This window comes from Pseudophryne corroboree, chromosome 6 (genome assembly GCF_028390025.1).
Source record: "Pseudophryne corroboree isolate aPseCor3 chromosome 6, aPseCor3.hap2, whole genome shotgun sequence".
Classification (NCBI taxonomy): domain Eukaryota; kingdom Metazoa; phylum Chordata; class Amphibia; order Anura; family Myobatrachidae; genus Pseudophryne; species Pseudophryne corroboree.
The window spans coordinates 515,387,495-515,403,198 of record NC_086449.1 but is presented as its reverse complement, the minus strand read 5'-3'; the positions used below and the strand labels follow the sequence as shown (position 1 = coordinate 515,403,198).

At 47.2% G+C, this 15,704-nt stretch overlaps 1 protein-coding gene across 2 annotated transcripts in view; it reads right to left on the bottom strand.

The window, feature by feature from the left end:
• Positions 1–15,704, bottom strand: part of ZFC3H1 (zinc finger C3H1-type containing) — a 265,037-nt gene that overhangs the window by 55,065 nt on the left and 194,268 nt on the right. For both annotated transcript variants that reach the window (XM_063927461.1, XM_063927460.1), the window contains 2 exons: positions 7,555–7,741; positions 5,743–5,934 (listed from right to left, as the gene is read on the bottom strand). In XM_063927461.1, coding sequence (XP_063783531.1) covers positions 5,743–5,934; positions 7,555–7,741 — 379 coding nt within the window. The remainder of the gene's footprint in view (positions 1–5,742; positions 5,935–7,554; positions 7,742–15,704) is intronic.

Below are 15,704 nucleotides of genomic sequence, written 5' to 3'. Positions count from 1 at the left end.
GCGATGTTAGCCTGCGAATATCCTTAGAGGCTTGACGCAAGTATGAAGCGGATTCTCGAATGTGTTCCGCCAGTTGGGTAATTTCTTCCAATCCATTTTCCCCCTCAATAGCCTGTACAATATGTCCAGAGCATGTTCCCCTGGCCTTGTTAACTCAAGCGTAGACAACCGTAGGCCTATTTCTGCTACAAAAATTGACTTTAAGGCTGTGTAAACCTCGTAAAGTCGTTACATTAGGTAATGGTAAGGTTGTCGTCTTTGACAACCTTCCTAGGGAACCATCCACTACTGGTGGAGTCTCCCACTTATCCATTACACCCGTAGGTAGGGGATGAGTTACTTGAAACCCTGTTCAAAAAGTTAAAACGTTTGTCAGGCTGTTTCCAAGCCTCCTCCATTTGAGATTGGAGGGATTTAGGAATGGAAAACGCTGCTGAACGCGGCTTTTGGGATTCGAACAATTCAAATTCTTCTGGCTCCTTTACTTCTTCCACCTTAAAGGTTAGGATCTCCTTCACCACTTCGCTTAAAGAATCAAGACCTGAGATTGCCATGTCCTCTTCTGGAAAATCGGCGTCTAGGTTAGATTCAATGATGTATCAAATGGGAAGACCCCTTTCCTCCTCTGCTTCCAGTATAAGAGGATGAGGCCTTTTAACTGCCTTGCACACATTCGTTACTGCTTGTGTGGGCGGCGTTAACCTGATGAGAACGTCTTCCATCGTCTCTGAGAATCCCGCAGCCCTGATTGTTGCGTGTGGGATTCCGCCATCACATTGGAGATTCTATCTTATTCTTCCATGACCTAGACGGAGCACTGCTCCCAGGTGGAACGTCCTTGTCTAAGCAGGAATCGCACACCTCGGAGGTGCCATCCGCGTGCTCTTCCCGTTACATGCAACATAATAGGTCTTGGAGGTCTTGGTTGGTGTTTTAGACATGTTGACTAAACCCCTTACCAGACTGTCGCAGCGCTTTCACCCTTTAAACTAGGAAGAGAAAGACTGTGATAGATGATGGAAGCAAAAGGTGTTGAGTTGCCTGGCTGGAAATCTCTCTATATTGTACAGAAAAATAAAAATAAAACAAAATAAAATAATTTCTTTTGTCTTTACAGCCAGCCGACTTGCAAACATCTCTCACCCAACTGTTAGTCAGCTACGGTGTTAAGAGTCAGCTTTACTTGCTTCCTCATATTTTCTGCAGGCTCTTTGTAATAGAGTTCCTTTGAAAATAAATCATAATCATATTATATTCTTTAGGCATTATAACATTTCACCAGCAGAGGGTGCTGTCTTACTACTAATCTATAATAGTGTAATCCATGCTCCTCAGTTTTTGTGGCGCCTGCATGAATTTTAAGATGGCTGCCAATTAAAAATTTTGGCTGTATGGCCGTGTGTTCTGCTGAAGGGAGCCTAACTTGCCGTTACTGGCCGCCCTGTATATTGCGCTGTAGAACTTTCCAGCGGCTGAGGAATTATTCTCAGCCACTTGCTCACTGCAGCGTCTCTCCTCCCGCTCCCCGCCTCCGGCGGCTGAGGGTATCTGCTCAGCCGCGCGGTAATACTATCTGCCGCTGGCCGGCGCGCGCCGGGACGGCTCTCACAGGTCCCGTAGCGGCGCCTCTCTCTGCTGACAGGGAAGACACAAGCGCGCTCTGTACTGTGCGCTCCTGATCCCCGCTGGCCGCCCCCACACGTGGCTCTCCTCAGCCGCGCGGCACTATTGCTCTGTCTCTGTGTGCCGGGACCTCTGGCGCGCTGCTGTGGGGATCTGATTAGTGATCACATATAGCGGCCTCTATGCTAGCAAAGCGTTTCTGCGTGAAGGGAACAGCGGGACTCCTTACATGGACTGCATACAGCTTACACGCTGCGGACAGTAGCAAGGTCTGCACTCACTAAGCCCCATAGGAAAATAATAAAAACCTAATGCTACTTCTTAAAAACAACCAGTACTCACAGTTGTGCCTTGAGAGATGCAGACCCCTTTAGTAGGAATCCTTGTCTCTCAATCCTGAACCTTGTCCTCCTTTTATTAGGGGGACGCAGCTGTCTCTTCTGGTAAAGCCTGCACCCCCTTTCATTTAGGTGGGATTGGGCATTTACCGTTTTGTATTTTAAAACCTGCACCCTCCCTTTAGTTAGGAGGGATTGGGCCAGTCATGAATGACTAAAAAAAATAATGAAATAAATAAAACTTCAAGGAGCAGGAGCTCCCTTCAGTGCCTGTTACCTCCTAGGCACAATTTTCTAAACTGAGGGAGGAGGGATGTGAAGGGGGAGGAACCGGCTGTGCAGACAATGCTAATTTTAGATTGTGCCACACCTCCGGTTGCAAGCTTCACACCCCTACTGTTTAGGACTCCAGTGTCCCCTAGTGGATGAAAGAGAAATAGAAAAACTGCACCTTTAGTGTCGTTAAACCTAGTCCTCCATGTAACCCCGTCTGTAAACATAGCACCAGACGGAATCATTTGAAAGATGTCGGAAACTTCCGAGCTTCACCCCAACCAACATAAGCTTGCTCAATTCTGTGATAATGAGCTGCTGTAACCGGCTTCCCAGCATGTAACATGGTTGGAATAACCGACTGTGAAAAGCCCTCTAGTTTTAGGAGAGCGGTTTCAATAGCCACCACGTGAAACGCAGCCGCGCTAACGAAACTGACCCTTTTCCCGAAGGTATGGACGCAGCGGAACGGCCACGGACTGTCTGTGAGTAGCCAGCGAGGTCCGAGAACCACGCTCTCCAAGGCCAATGAAGCGCCACTAAGATTACAGTCTTGGCTTTTCTCACGTGATCCGCTTTATCAACAGAGTAAGCAGCAGGAATGGTGGAAACAGCTACGAGGTTGTATGGTCACACTATTGTGAGAGCATACACTGCCCCCAGCCTTGTTTTGAACACCTACGTGAGTGTGTGATGAATTTGGCGAGATGCCAGTAAATCCACCTGTGGGAAACTCACCCGCTGGACTAAGACCTGGAACACATGTGGATGTACAGGCCATTCTATTTTGGTGAAGATCCTGATGACTGAATCAGTCTGTTTTCTAGTTGTCCACTCCTGTAGTGAACAGTGGCAATATCACCTGGTGATGCTCGACTCAATCTAGGAATCGAGAAACGTCTCGTATAATCATGGGACTTCCCCGCAGTGAATTTTTTTTTTTTTTGGAGCCGTGAGCAATCAGAGTATCGATACTCTGGACCCTGGAGCCAATGGCACCCCCTGCTGAATTTGTTGATGCGAGGTAGACCACTGTGCGAGCAGATTAAGCTGTAAAAGACGTGAAATATTCTGAACGGGAATGCATGGAAAGATGCTACTATCTACACGAATAGTTGAATGCACCAAAACTGGTCGTGGTTAGAGCACTACCAGTACCAGACGACAAATACCTTGCTTTTACCGCCGACAGGTACAATCGTGCTAAAGTAGGACCTTGTACTGCCATAAAGCAAGGTGAAAGCATGTGTTAAGACAACGTCTTGAGTAGGTTGTCTGAGTACGAACTATTAGCACCCTTATGGATCTGAGATGAGCAATTATCATGGACATCACGTTCCACAAGCATCACATCTGTGATACCGGAGGCAGTACCTGAGTGATAATGGTTTTGTTTGACAGCAACCCAAAAGTACAAACATTTGTAAGTACGCAGTCTTGAAATTCAGTGAAATCCTGAATTCCTGTGGTTCAGACCCACAATCGCTGACTGCAGCGATCACATCTTGCATCTGTAGAAAATTATATAGTGATTGAGCATCCTTAAGGTCAATATCAGTGTGCTTAGGCACTATCTAAAGATTGGTATAAAATACCTGAACTTGTGCACCGGATTAATTCAAATCTGCTGAGTCTACGAGAGACTGAATAGCAGTCTACAGCACTGTATTGTGTATTCTGCGAAACTGCAGAGCTCCCCATCTGTGTATGTCTGCAAAATCATCAACTGGAACGTCTGAACACATGCTTGCACAATGGATGGTCAGAGATAGGCTGGAAAACCGTAAATGCCACTGGCTTGTCAGCTGGCTTTGTGTTTTGACGACGGCTAGTGGCTTTGTTGAAAAGCACGTTCTCTACCACGTGTACTGCCTCCAGTAGCCTGAGAATCTAATGTGTCCTAATAAGGACCAATAACATAGCGCCAACAAAAGGTAACGGCACTATTTTTCGAATAAGCTTGTCAAAAATAACGAGAACTTACTTGGCCATCTATAGATAACGTAGGCCAAATACTCAAGTGATTAAGCAATGTGATAGTTTAGAAGTAAAAGGTGTTCTGAGTAAACGGCCCTGTTGTGGGCCTAAATTGAGCTGTGTGGCCTATATAATTACCGCCATGTTAACTTAAACCCCAACTCAAGCAAGTGTAAACACTTCCGCTGTAGTATAAATGGCCTTTAGCTGGGCCCCCCCAGCTGACGCAGCGAAAGATCATAACGCGTTGTTGGTGCTAGGACTGGAATAGTGAACTTTGTTTAAAACTAAAGAGAGTCCACTGGTAACGAAATGTCGCAGCTAGTTTGGGAAAGGTTAGTAAAACTTAAATTGCTTTGCACAGAACAGCCTCTATCTGGATTTATTACAACCTCATTGTTTCCTGAAATATTCAGGACTAGCATTGAATGCTCAGATCGTAACACAGAGTATGGGACAAAAGATTATGAATGAACTATACATGGACAGTTCTAGACTGAGCACTTTGGTTGCTGAGACGGTATATCTGACTCAGCCGCCTTGAGTTCTTCTGCCATTATACCAGCCATCATCGCTCAAGAAGAATCAAGGCAGAGGTCCTTATTGGGACCCGTATGTACAAGATCCAGCGTGCAAGCGGATGGTGTGCCAGAATTATGTATACACCCAGCTCTGAGTAATTTTAACAAAATAAATATATAAAGAAATGAAGTGTGCTTGAGTGCACCAGTGGCACACCCTATATACTATGCAGTAGTTTACTTTCTGAAGCAGCTCTACCAACACCCCTGCCCCCTCTGTGGCCGTGTGTTGTAGGACAGCCATAAAATTCCTGGACAAAACAAATTATAAAATGGCGTACCCAGTATGTAAATGGTACAGAAATTGTGTCAAACACCCAAATATATATATATTATTCACATCATAGGATGAATAATCTGCTTTGCTTATAAAGACTGTATATGTACTCCAGGACGTCCACAGCAGCGTTGGTGGGGAGAGGGTGTCGGGCGCAGCGCCTGTAACCCCCATCCCCCCAGTGAAATCACACACACATGGAGCGGCGGCAGCGTGAGCTGACCGTCTGCATGTCACTCACCGCACCCGAGACAATGACGGGCCTTCTCTATAAGATATGCCCTGCTTCTGCAGCCATGGCTGATTCAGCATGTGCCGATAAGGTTTATGGCGGTGCTTCTCTGATAAGCACCGACAAGCCTTACGCTGCTGTAGCAGCAGCACACCGTCCCGGACCCACACTTCTCAGTAAGCTGGGAAGGGACTGTCGGAAACAAGTAAAATAAAAGTCCTTGCAGACATCAGGAACGTGTCCTCCCAACTCGAAGACACAAAAAACACTGAGGCACTTGGGAGTATGGAGGGGGGAAGATGGTTACACATTTAAATATTTAAATGTGTCTCTCCCTGCTATCGACCGTCCATATCCAAGAGTACTCCAGTGACCCCTAGTGGATGAAAAATAAATATAAATAAGTTAATCCTTATCGTCACTATGGAACAATTCATTTACCTGTAAAATGGAAAGAGCATTTTGCACTCTTCCTGTAAACAGGTGCAAATGTACTCGGTACAGCAACATTTCTAGACACTGCAATGAAAGCAGGTCAGATTTTTCATCTTCCTCTGTTTTCCGCATCAGGTACTGCAATGTTCGGTTGCACACTTGATCCTTCCCCTCAAAGGAATTCTCCAAGGTCAGGAACTACAGTGAAACCCCCCCCCAAAAAAAAAAAAAAAAAGAAAAGAAAAACAAACCCCAAAAGGCAAGTTACTTTAGTTACTGTCAAATGTGTGCAATTTAAAAACCCATTTAGTACTGTAGCAATAATTGTAATTACAGAGTGAAAAGGCCACAAATGGAGTACAATCACTATGCACCTTCCTGACCACCTAAAGTACAGTGATCTGTGACACTGTAAGCCAGAGAGAAAGGAGGCGAAATCACAGGGGTGTCTGGCACATGCTCACAGTACGATCACTAAAGCACATTTATGTTATTACAGAATGTAATAAAGAACATGCTAAAGAAAGTGTGTCCTGAAGTGCTGCACTATCATTACAAGGGGTCTAAAAAAGGATTACTGATGTTCTTTACATTTCATTGGCTGTATGTTTGGAGTCGTTGCCCAGCTGCAGCATAAATTCGGTGGCAATCAGACGCCTCCCTGAAGGCATTTTATTATGGATAAGTACATGCATGCATTTCTCAGCACTGAGGACACCATTAATACTGACCTAATCCACAACTCTATTTGCTGAAATGGAGCCCCAAACTTGCAAGGAACCTCCACTATGCTTCACTGCTGCCTGCAGACATATTATTGTACCGCTCTCCAGCACGTCGGTGAACAAACTGCCTTCTGTTACAGCCAAATGTTTCACATTTTGACTCCTCATTGAGAGCACCTGCTGCCATTTTTCTGCACCCCAGTTCCTATGTTTTAGTGCATAGTTGAGTTTGTTTCCACATCAAAGGTACTGTGTAGCTTTTTGGCCATAAATTTTCTCTGAAGACCACTTCTTGTAAGACTTCTAACAGTAGATGGGTGTACCTGGGTCCCACTGGTTTCCGCCAGTTCTGAGCTGATGGCACTACTGAACATATTCCAATTTCAAAGGCAAGTAAGCATGTGTTTTTTCATCTGATGCACTAAGTGTCCTTGGCCAACCACTGCATCTACAGTCCTGAACGTTGCCAGTTTCTTTGTGCTCAATGCTAAGAAATGCATGTAGGTACTTATCCATTATGCAATACCCTTAGGGAGGTGTCTGATTGGCTCCAAATGTATGCTGCAGCAACACAACCCCCCCCAAAACATACAATGTCATGAAGAACGATCTTCAGCGTAAAGAAGAACAAGGAGTCCTAGAAGTGATGATATAGCCCCACCAGAACCCTGATCTCAATATCGAGTTTGTCTGGGATTACATGAAGAGACAGAAGGATTTGAGCAAGCCTACATCCACAGAAGATCTGTGGTTAGTTCTCTAAGATGTTTGGAACAACCTCCCTGCTGAGTGCCTTCAAAAACTGTTTGCAAGATAGTGTACCTAGAAGAATTGATGATGTTTTGAAGGCATAGGGTGGTCACACCAAATACGGTTTTGATTTAGATTTCTCTTATGTTCATTCAATTTATTTTCAACAAATAACAAAATGCAAACTATTAACACTTTTTTTTTTTAAAGCATTCTTACTTTGAAGCATGCTATCCAAACCTGCCTAAAACTTTTGCACAGTACTGTACATCATATTATTAAAACAAAAAAAGCACAACAAAAATGAAAAAGAAAAAAGTTTTTTTACTAAGACAATACTCACCATCCACCAAATCTGATAAGAAGGAGCATATTCTACAGCTGTTTCACACATTTCCTCTATTTCTTCTCTAGATCCTCTTTTGGAGAACAGTTTGAGGTAGTGGCTCCAGATCTCTGGATTATCTCTATTATGCTCCAGTGCCCGGGATAACACATTTAATGAGGAGTCCAAACACTCTGAGGACGTCCTGCAAATACAAGTCACAATACAACATAAAGGGTTAGGTTATGTTAAATATCTAGCATCAATAGCAAACACAAACACACATTCTAAAAGCAATGTCAGATAATTAGCAAATTTCTTGCCATTAATATGTGTCCCTTATTTACATAAGCTCTCTCACAACCAAACAGGAACCAGTTGTGAAAGTTTAATCACTTCCTACAAGGATGTCAGAAAACAATCCCCTGTAGAGCAGCGAGGACATCAGGCTGATCGCTCATTCATCCTCCTTAAAAAACCTGTATAGAAGGTGGCCAACACAGGTATACTGTACATTAACAATTTGTTACAACTTGGTACTTTTTTGAGACATGCACAAATAGGATAGATTAGAACAGACCAATACAAAACCTTCAAAGTACAGTCAAAACAAATTTGCTTAATGGGGATGCAAATTCTGAACAGAAGTGTTATTGGGTTATAGTTCAAATCAAAACTATCATGACCATAAGCAATTTACTACGAAGTAACACAATTTAATAAAGCAAAAAATAAGATTTTACTTACCGGTAAATCTATTTCTCGTAGTCCGTAGTGGATGCTGGGGACTCCGTAAGGACCATGGGGAATAGACGGGCTCCGCAGGAGACATGGGCACTTTAAGAAAGAATTTAGATACTGGTGTGCTCTGGCACCTCCCTCTATGCCCCTCCTCCAGACCTTAGTTACAGAAACTGTGCCCGGAAGAGCCGACAGTACAAGGAAAGGATTTTGGAAATCCAGGGCAAGACTCATACCAGCCACACCAATCACACCGTATAACTTGTGATAAACTTAACCAGTCAACAGTATGAACAACAACAGAGCATCAGTTCAACCCTGATGCAACAATAACATAGCCCTTATTGCAGCAATAACTATATACAAGTATTGCAGAAAGTCCGCACTTGGGACGGGCGCCCAGCATCCACTACGGACTACGAGAAAAAGATTTACCGGTAAGTAAAATCGTATTTTCTCTAACGTCCTAGTGGATGCTGGGGACTCTGTAAGGACCATGGGGATTATACCAAAGCTCCCAAACGGGCGGGAGAGTGCGGATGACTCTGCAGCACCGAATGAGCAAACACAAGGTCCTCTTCAGCCAGGGTATCAAACTTGTAGAACTTTGCAAAAGTGTTTGAACCTGACCAAGTAGCTGCTCGGCACAGCTGTAATGCCGAGACCCCTCAGACAGCCGCCCAAGAAGAGCCCACCTTCCTAATGGAATGGGCCTTAACTGATTTTGGCAGCGGCAATCCAGCCGCAGAATGAGCCTGCTGAATCGTGTTACAGATCCAGCGAGCAATAGTTTGCTTTGAAGCAGGAACACCATCCTTGTTGGAAGCATACAGGATAAACAAAGATTCCGTTTTCCTGACCCTAGCCGTTCTGGCTACATAAACCTTCAAAGCCCTGACCACATCAAGTAACCCGGAATCCTCCAAGTCAGTAGAAGCCACAGGCACCACAATAGGTTGGTTTATATGAAAGGACGAAACCACTTTTGGCAGAAATTGTGGACGGGTCCGCAACTCTGCTCTATCCGCATGGAAAACCAGATAGGGGCTTTTATGTGACAAAGCTGCTAATTCTGACACACGCCTAGCCGAAGCCAATGCTAGTAGCATGACCACCTTCCACGTGAGATATTTCAATTCCACCGTTTTGAGTGGTTCAAACCAGTGGGATTTCAGGAAACTCAACACCACATGAAGATCCCAAGGTGCCATCGGGGGCACAAAAGGGGGCTGAATACGCAGCACTCCCTTCACAAACGTATGAACTTCAGGTAGAGAAGCCAGCTCTTTTTGAAAGAAAATGGATAGGGCCGAAAATCTGGACCTTAATAGAACCCAATTTTAGGCCCAAAGTCACTCCTGACTGTAGGAAGTGAAGGAAACGTCCCAACTGGAATTCCTCCGTAGGGGCATTCCTGGCCTCACACCAAGCAACATATTTTCGCCATATACGGTGATAATGTTGAGCTGTCACATCCTTCCTAGCCTTTATCAGCGTAGGAATGACCTCATCTGGAATGCCTTTTTCCGCTAGGATCCGGCGTTCAACCGCCATGCCGTCAAACGCAGCCGCGGTAAGTCTTGGAACAGACAGGGCCCTTGTTGCAACAAGTCCTGTCTTAGAGGAAGAGGCCACGGGTCCTCTGTGAGCATTTCTTGCAGGTCTGGATACCAAGTCCTTCTTGGCCAATCGGGAACAATGAGTATTGTTCTCACTCCTCTTTTTCTTATGATTCTCAACACCTTGGGTATGAGAGGAAGAGGAGGAAATACATAGACCGATTGGAACACCCACGGTGTCACCAGGGCGTCTACAGCTATCGCCTGAGGGTCTCTTGACCTGGCGCAATACCTCTGTAGTTTCTTGTTGAGGCGGGATGCCATCATGTCCACCTGTGGCAGTTCCCACCGACTTGCAACCTGTGCGAAGACTTATTGATGAAGTCCCCACTCCCCCGGGTGGAGGTCGTGCCTGCTGAGGAAGTCTGCTTCCCAGTTGTCTACCCCCGGGATGTACACTGCCGACAGTGCGCTTACATGATTCTCCGCCCAGCGAAGAATTCTGGTGGCTACCGCCATCGCCACCCTGCTCCTTGTGCCGCCTTGTCGGTTTACATGAGCCACAGTGGTGATGTTGTCTGACTGAATCAGAACTGATTGGCCGCGAAGCAGGGTCTCTGCTTGACGTAGGGCGTTGTAAATGGCCCTTAGTTCCAGGATGTTGATGTGAAGGCAAGTCTCCTGACTTGACCACAGACCTTGGAAATTTCTTCCCTGTGCGACTGCTCCCCACCCTCGGAGGCTTGCATCCGTGGTCACCAGGACCCAGTCCTGAATGCCGAATCTGCGGCCCTCGAGAAGGTGAGCACTCTGCAGCCACCACAGAAGAGACACCCTGGCCCTGGGGGATAGGGTGATTAACCGATGCATCTGAAGATGTGATCCGGACCATTTGTCCAGTAAGTCCCATTGAAAGGTCCTCGCATGGAACCTGCCGAAGGGAATGGCCTCGTATGATGCCACCATCTTCCCCAGGACTCAAGTGCAGTGATGCACTGACACCTGTTTTGGTTTTAATAGGTCCCTGACCAGTGTCATGAGCTCCTGAACCTTCTCTATCGGGAGATAAACCCTTTTCTGGCCTGTGTCCAGAATCATGCCCAGGAAAGGCAGACGAGTCGTAGGAACCAATTGCGACTTTGGAATATTCAGAATCCAGCCGTGCTGCCGTAACACTTCCAGAGAACGTGCTACGCTGATCAGCAACTGCTCTCTTGACCTCGCTTTTATGAGGAGATCGTCCAAGTATGGGATAATTGTGACCCCTTGCTTCCGCAGGAGTACCATGATTTCCGCCATTACCTTGGTAAATATTCTCGGAGCCGTGGAGAGACCAAACGGCAACGTCTGAAATTGGTAATGACAATCCTGTACCACAAATCTGAGGTACGCCTGATGAGGTGGATAAATGGGTACATGAAGGTATGCATCCTTTATCTCCAGAGACACCATAAAATCCCCCCTTCCAGGCTTGCAATGACCGCTCTCAGCGATTCCATCTTGAATTCGAACCTTTTTAGGTACATGTTCAGGGATTTTAAATTCAATATGGGTCTGACCGAACCATCCGGTTTCGGTACCACAAACATGGTCGAATAATAACCCTTTCCTTGTTGAAGGAGGGGAACCTTGACCACCACCTGTTGAAGATACAATTTGTGAATTGCAGTTAACACTATTTCCCTCTCTAAGGGGGAAGCTGGCAGGGCCGACTTGAGGTATCGGTGAGGGGGCATCTCTTCGAATTCCAGCTTGTATCCCTGAGACACTATCTATTGCCCAGGGATCCAACTGGGAGTGAACCCACTTGTGGCTGAAATTTCGGAGACGCACCCCCACCGGGCCTAGCTCCGCCTGTGGAGCCCCAGCGTCATGCGGTGGATTTAGTGGAAGCCGGGGAGGACTTCTGTTCCTGGGAACTAGCTGTGTTGTGCAGCTTCTTTCCTCTGCCCCTGCCTCTGGCAAGAAAGGACGCACCTCGGACTTTCTTGTTTTTCTGTGATCGAAAGGACTGCATTTGGTAATACGGTGCTTTCTTAGGTTGTGAGGAAACATATGGCAAAAAATTTGACTTCCCAGCCGTAGCTGTGGAGACCAGGTCCGAGAGACCCTCCCCAAACAATTCCTCACCCTTTTAAGGTAAAACCTCCATGTGCCTTTTTGAGTCGGCATCACCTGTCCATTGCCGAGTCCACAGGACCCTTCTGGCAGAAATCGACATAGCATTTATTCTAGAACCTAGTAGGCTAATGTCTCTCTGAGCATCTCTCATATAAAGGACAGCGTCTTTAATATGCCCCAGGGTCATTAATATAGTATCCTTGTCTAAGGTATCAAGTTCCTCAGATAAGGTATCCGTCCATGCTGCTACAGCACTACACACCCAAGCCGACGCGATTGCCGGCCTCAGTAAGGTACCTGAATGTGTATAAATGGACTTAAGGGTAACCTCATGTTTGCGATCAGCAGCATCTTTGAGGGTAGCCGTATCCTGTGACGGCAGGGCTACCTTCTTGGATAAGCGTGTCAAAGCTTTGTCCACCCTAGGGGAGGATTCCCAGCGTAATCTGTCCGTTGGCGGGAAAGGATACGCCATAAGAATCTTTTTGGAAATCTGCAGTTTTTTATCTGGAGATTCCCAAGCCTTTTCACATAACTCATTGAGCTCGTGTGAGGGAGGAAAAGTTACCTGCGGCTTCTTTTCCCCATACATATGAACCCTCCTGTCAGGGACTGGGGTTTCCTCTGTGATGTGCAACACATCCTTAATAGCTATAATCATATAACGGATGGATTTAGCCAATTTTGGCTGTAACTTTGTATCATCGTAATCGACACTGGAGTCAGAATCCATGTCAGTATCAGTGTCAATAATTTGGGATAGTGGGCGCTTCTGAGACCCTGTCGGCCTCTGCGACATAGGATCAGGCATGGGTTGGGACCCTGACTGTCCTGAGGTTTCAGCCTTGTCTAACCTTTTATGCAAGGAATTAACATTATCATTTAAAACCTTCCACATATCCATCCAATCAGGTGTCGGTGCCGTCGGCAGAGACACCACATTCATTTGCTCCCGCTCTGCTTCCACATAGCCTTCCTCATCAGACATGTCGACACAAGCGTACCGACACACCACACACACAGGGAATGCCCTTTTTGAAGACAGTTCCCCCACAAGACCCTTTGGTGAGACAGAGAGAGAGTATGCCAGCACACACCCCAGCGCTATATAACCCAGGAATAACAGTAACTTAATGTTAACCCAGTAGCTGCTGTATATTGTGTTTTTAGCGCCTAATTATGTGCCCCCCCTCTCCTTTTACCCTTTTCTACAGTGATCTGCAGGGGAGAGCCTGGGGAGCTTCTTCTCAGCGGAGCTGTGAAAAAATGGCGCTGGCGAGTGCTGAGGGAAGAGCCCCGCCCCCTCGACGGCAGGCTTCTGTCCCGCTAAAATACATATCTTTTTGGCTGGGGCTCATACATATATACAGTGCCCAACTGTATATATGAGTACTTTTGCCAACAGAGGTCCATATGCTGCCCAGGGCGCCCCCCCCCTGCGCCCTGCACCCTTACAGTGACCGGAGTATGCGAGGAGTGTTTGGAGCAATGGCGCACAGCTGCAGTGCTGTGCGTTACCTCATGTGAAGAACGGAGTCTTCTGCCGCCGATTTCGAAGTCTTCTTGCTTCTCATACTCACCCGGCTTCTGTCTTCCGGCTCTGCGAGGGGGACGGCGGCACGGCTCTGGGATCGGACGACGAGGGTGAGATCCTGTGTACGATCCCTCTGGAGCTAATGGTGTCCAGTAGCCTAAGAAGCAGGACCTAGCTTCAGAGAGTAGGGCTGCTTCTCTCCCCTCTGTCCCACGATGCAGGGAGTCTGTTGCCAGCAGAGCTCCCTGAAAATAAAAAAACCTAACAAAATACTTTCTTACAGCAAGCTCAGGAGAGCTCACTGAACAGCACCCAGCTCGTCCGGGCACAGATTCAAACTGAGGTCTGGAGGAGGGACATAGAGGGAGGAGCCAGAGCACACCAGAATCTAAATTCTTTCTTAAAGTGCCCATGTCTCCTGCGGAGCCCGTCTATTCCCCATGGTCCTTACGGAGTCCCCAGCATCCACTAGGATGTTAGAGAAAGCTATATTACCCTGTCAGTTATGTTCCACTTACATAAAATGTCCCCAGCCTCTATCCAGTTACTACATTGAAAAGCCTCAAAGTATAGAGTAAACAATTAACCCTGAACATACATACATTCCAAACAAGATACAGAACTAAGCAATCTGTGGGACACAGCTAAAGTACCAAAGTTATCCCTAGCAGAATGTATGTTCAAACACAGCTTAACAGCTAGCATCCTTGGATGCAACACAAGAAACTAGGGAAAATCTGTAAATCGTGGACAGTGGACCATGTCTTTGCATGATGGAGGCACCATTCTGCGCCATGCTCTACTAGATCAGGAGGCACTCCCTGATTTATTAGAGCGCACGGATATCTATTGTGGAACCAGCCACCAAGAACAAATCCGCTGGAATGGAGGAACCGATCTATTGGACTATAGTCTGTATCAATCCTGGCAAAAGTTAACTTGACAGTGTTACAAAGACTAGGAGTCCCACTCAGGTAAATCTTAAGTGAGCCAATTGTCCCTGGCAGGGGCGGATTGGCACGCCGGGATGGTTTGCTGGTGGGTTGGCCCCGTCCTCTCTTTACAGGCTGTGCTCCCCCCTTCCACCAGGATGGGCCGATTCATCTGTGCCCCAGTCCTACCTCCTGCTCCGAGGCAGCCAGCGCTATGACCCATCGGCGGGGGGTTAAAAGCCGCTGCAGGTGAAGACGGCATCCGCAGAGGAAGATAGCAGGGGTTTACTTGCCGGCAGAAGAAAGCCGATGCACGGGGAGAGATGGGGGTTGCCGGCTGCTACAGCCTGCAGGTGAGAACAGCATCTGCAGAGGAAGATAGAAGGGGTTTGCTGGCCGCCGGGGAAAAGAGCTGATTCGCAGGGAGAGAGGGGTGTTGCCGGCTGCTGCGGGGGGAGAGAGCCGCTGTGGAAGGGGGACAGAGGGTGGTTTGCTGGTCGTCACTAAGTGGGGACAGAGAAGGGGCTTGCCGGCCGCTGCTGGGGAGAGAGAGGGAGGCTGCTGCTGGTGGAAAGAGCTGCTGCTGGGTGGGTACAGAGAGAAGGGTTGCCGGCTGCTGCAGGGGAGAAAAGGGGGGGGGGGGGGCTACTGGCACTGCGGTATAATGCAGAGGGAGAGAGATTTTTGCCAGCTGGGTGTCAGCTACTTATGCGTGTTGAATGAGGGGTGGGGTGCGGTTTATGTATTGGATGTGCTGACAGCTACTGTGCGCTGAGGTAGGTGTCAGAAGGCCCTGCTGTGAGCCTCAAACTCTGTGTATATGTGTTTCAGTATCTGCTTGTGCGTCAGTCTGTGTGTTTGCATCTGTGTGTCAGTGTCATTGTGCTAACATCTGCCTGTGTGTCAGCATCCATTTTGTGTATCAGCATCAGTGTCTGCGTGTCAGTGTATTACCCCCCTAGACACAGTAACACCCCCCCCCCCAACCTAGTGACATGCACTATACACCCCTCAGACTCTATAAGGAGGGAACCCGCCCCCCTTGACAGATCACACCCCGTCTACAGACCCCGACCCCAATAGGGCTGCTTCCATCAATTTCCCGGGCTGGTTTTTCATTCCAATCTGCCCGTGGAAGATGCAGACCCTTTTAAAAATAGGATTTTACTTACCGGTAAATCTATTTCTCGTAGTCCGTAGAGGATGCTGGGGACTCCGTAAGGACCATGGGGAATAGACGGGCTCCGCAGGAGATAGGGCACTTTAAGAAAGCTTTGGATT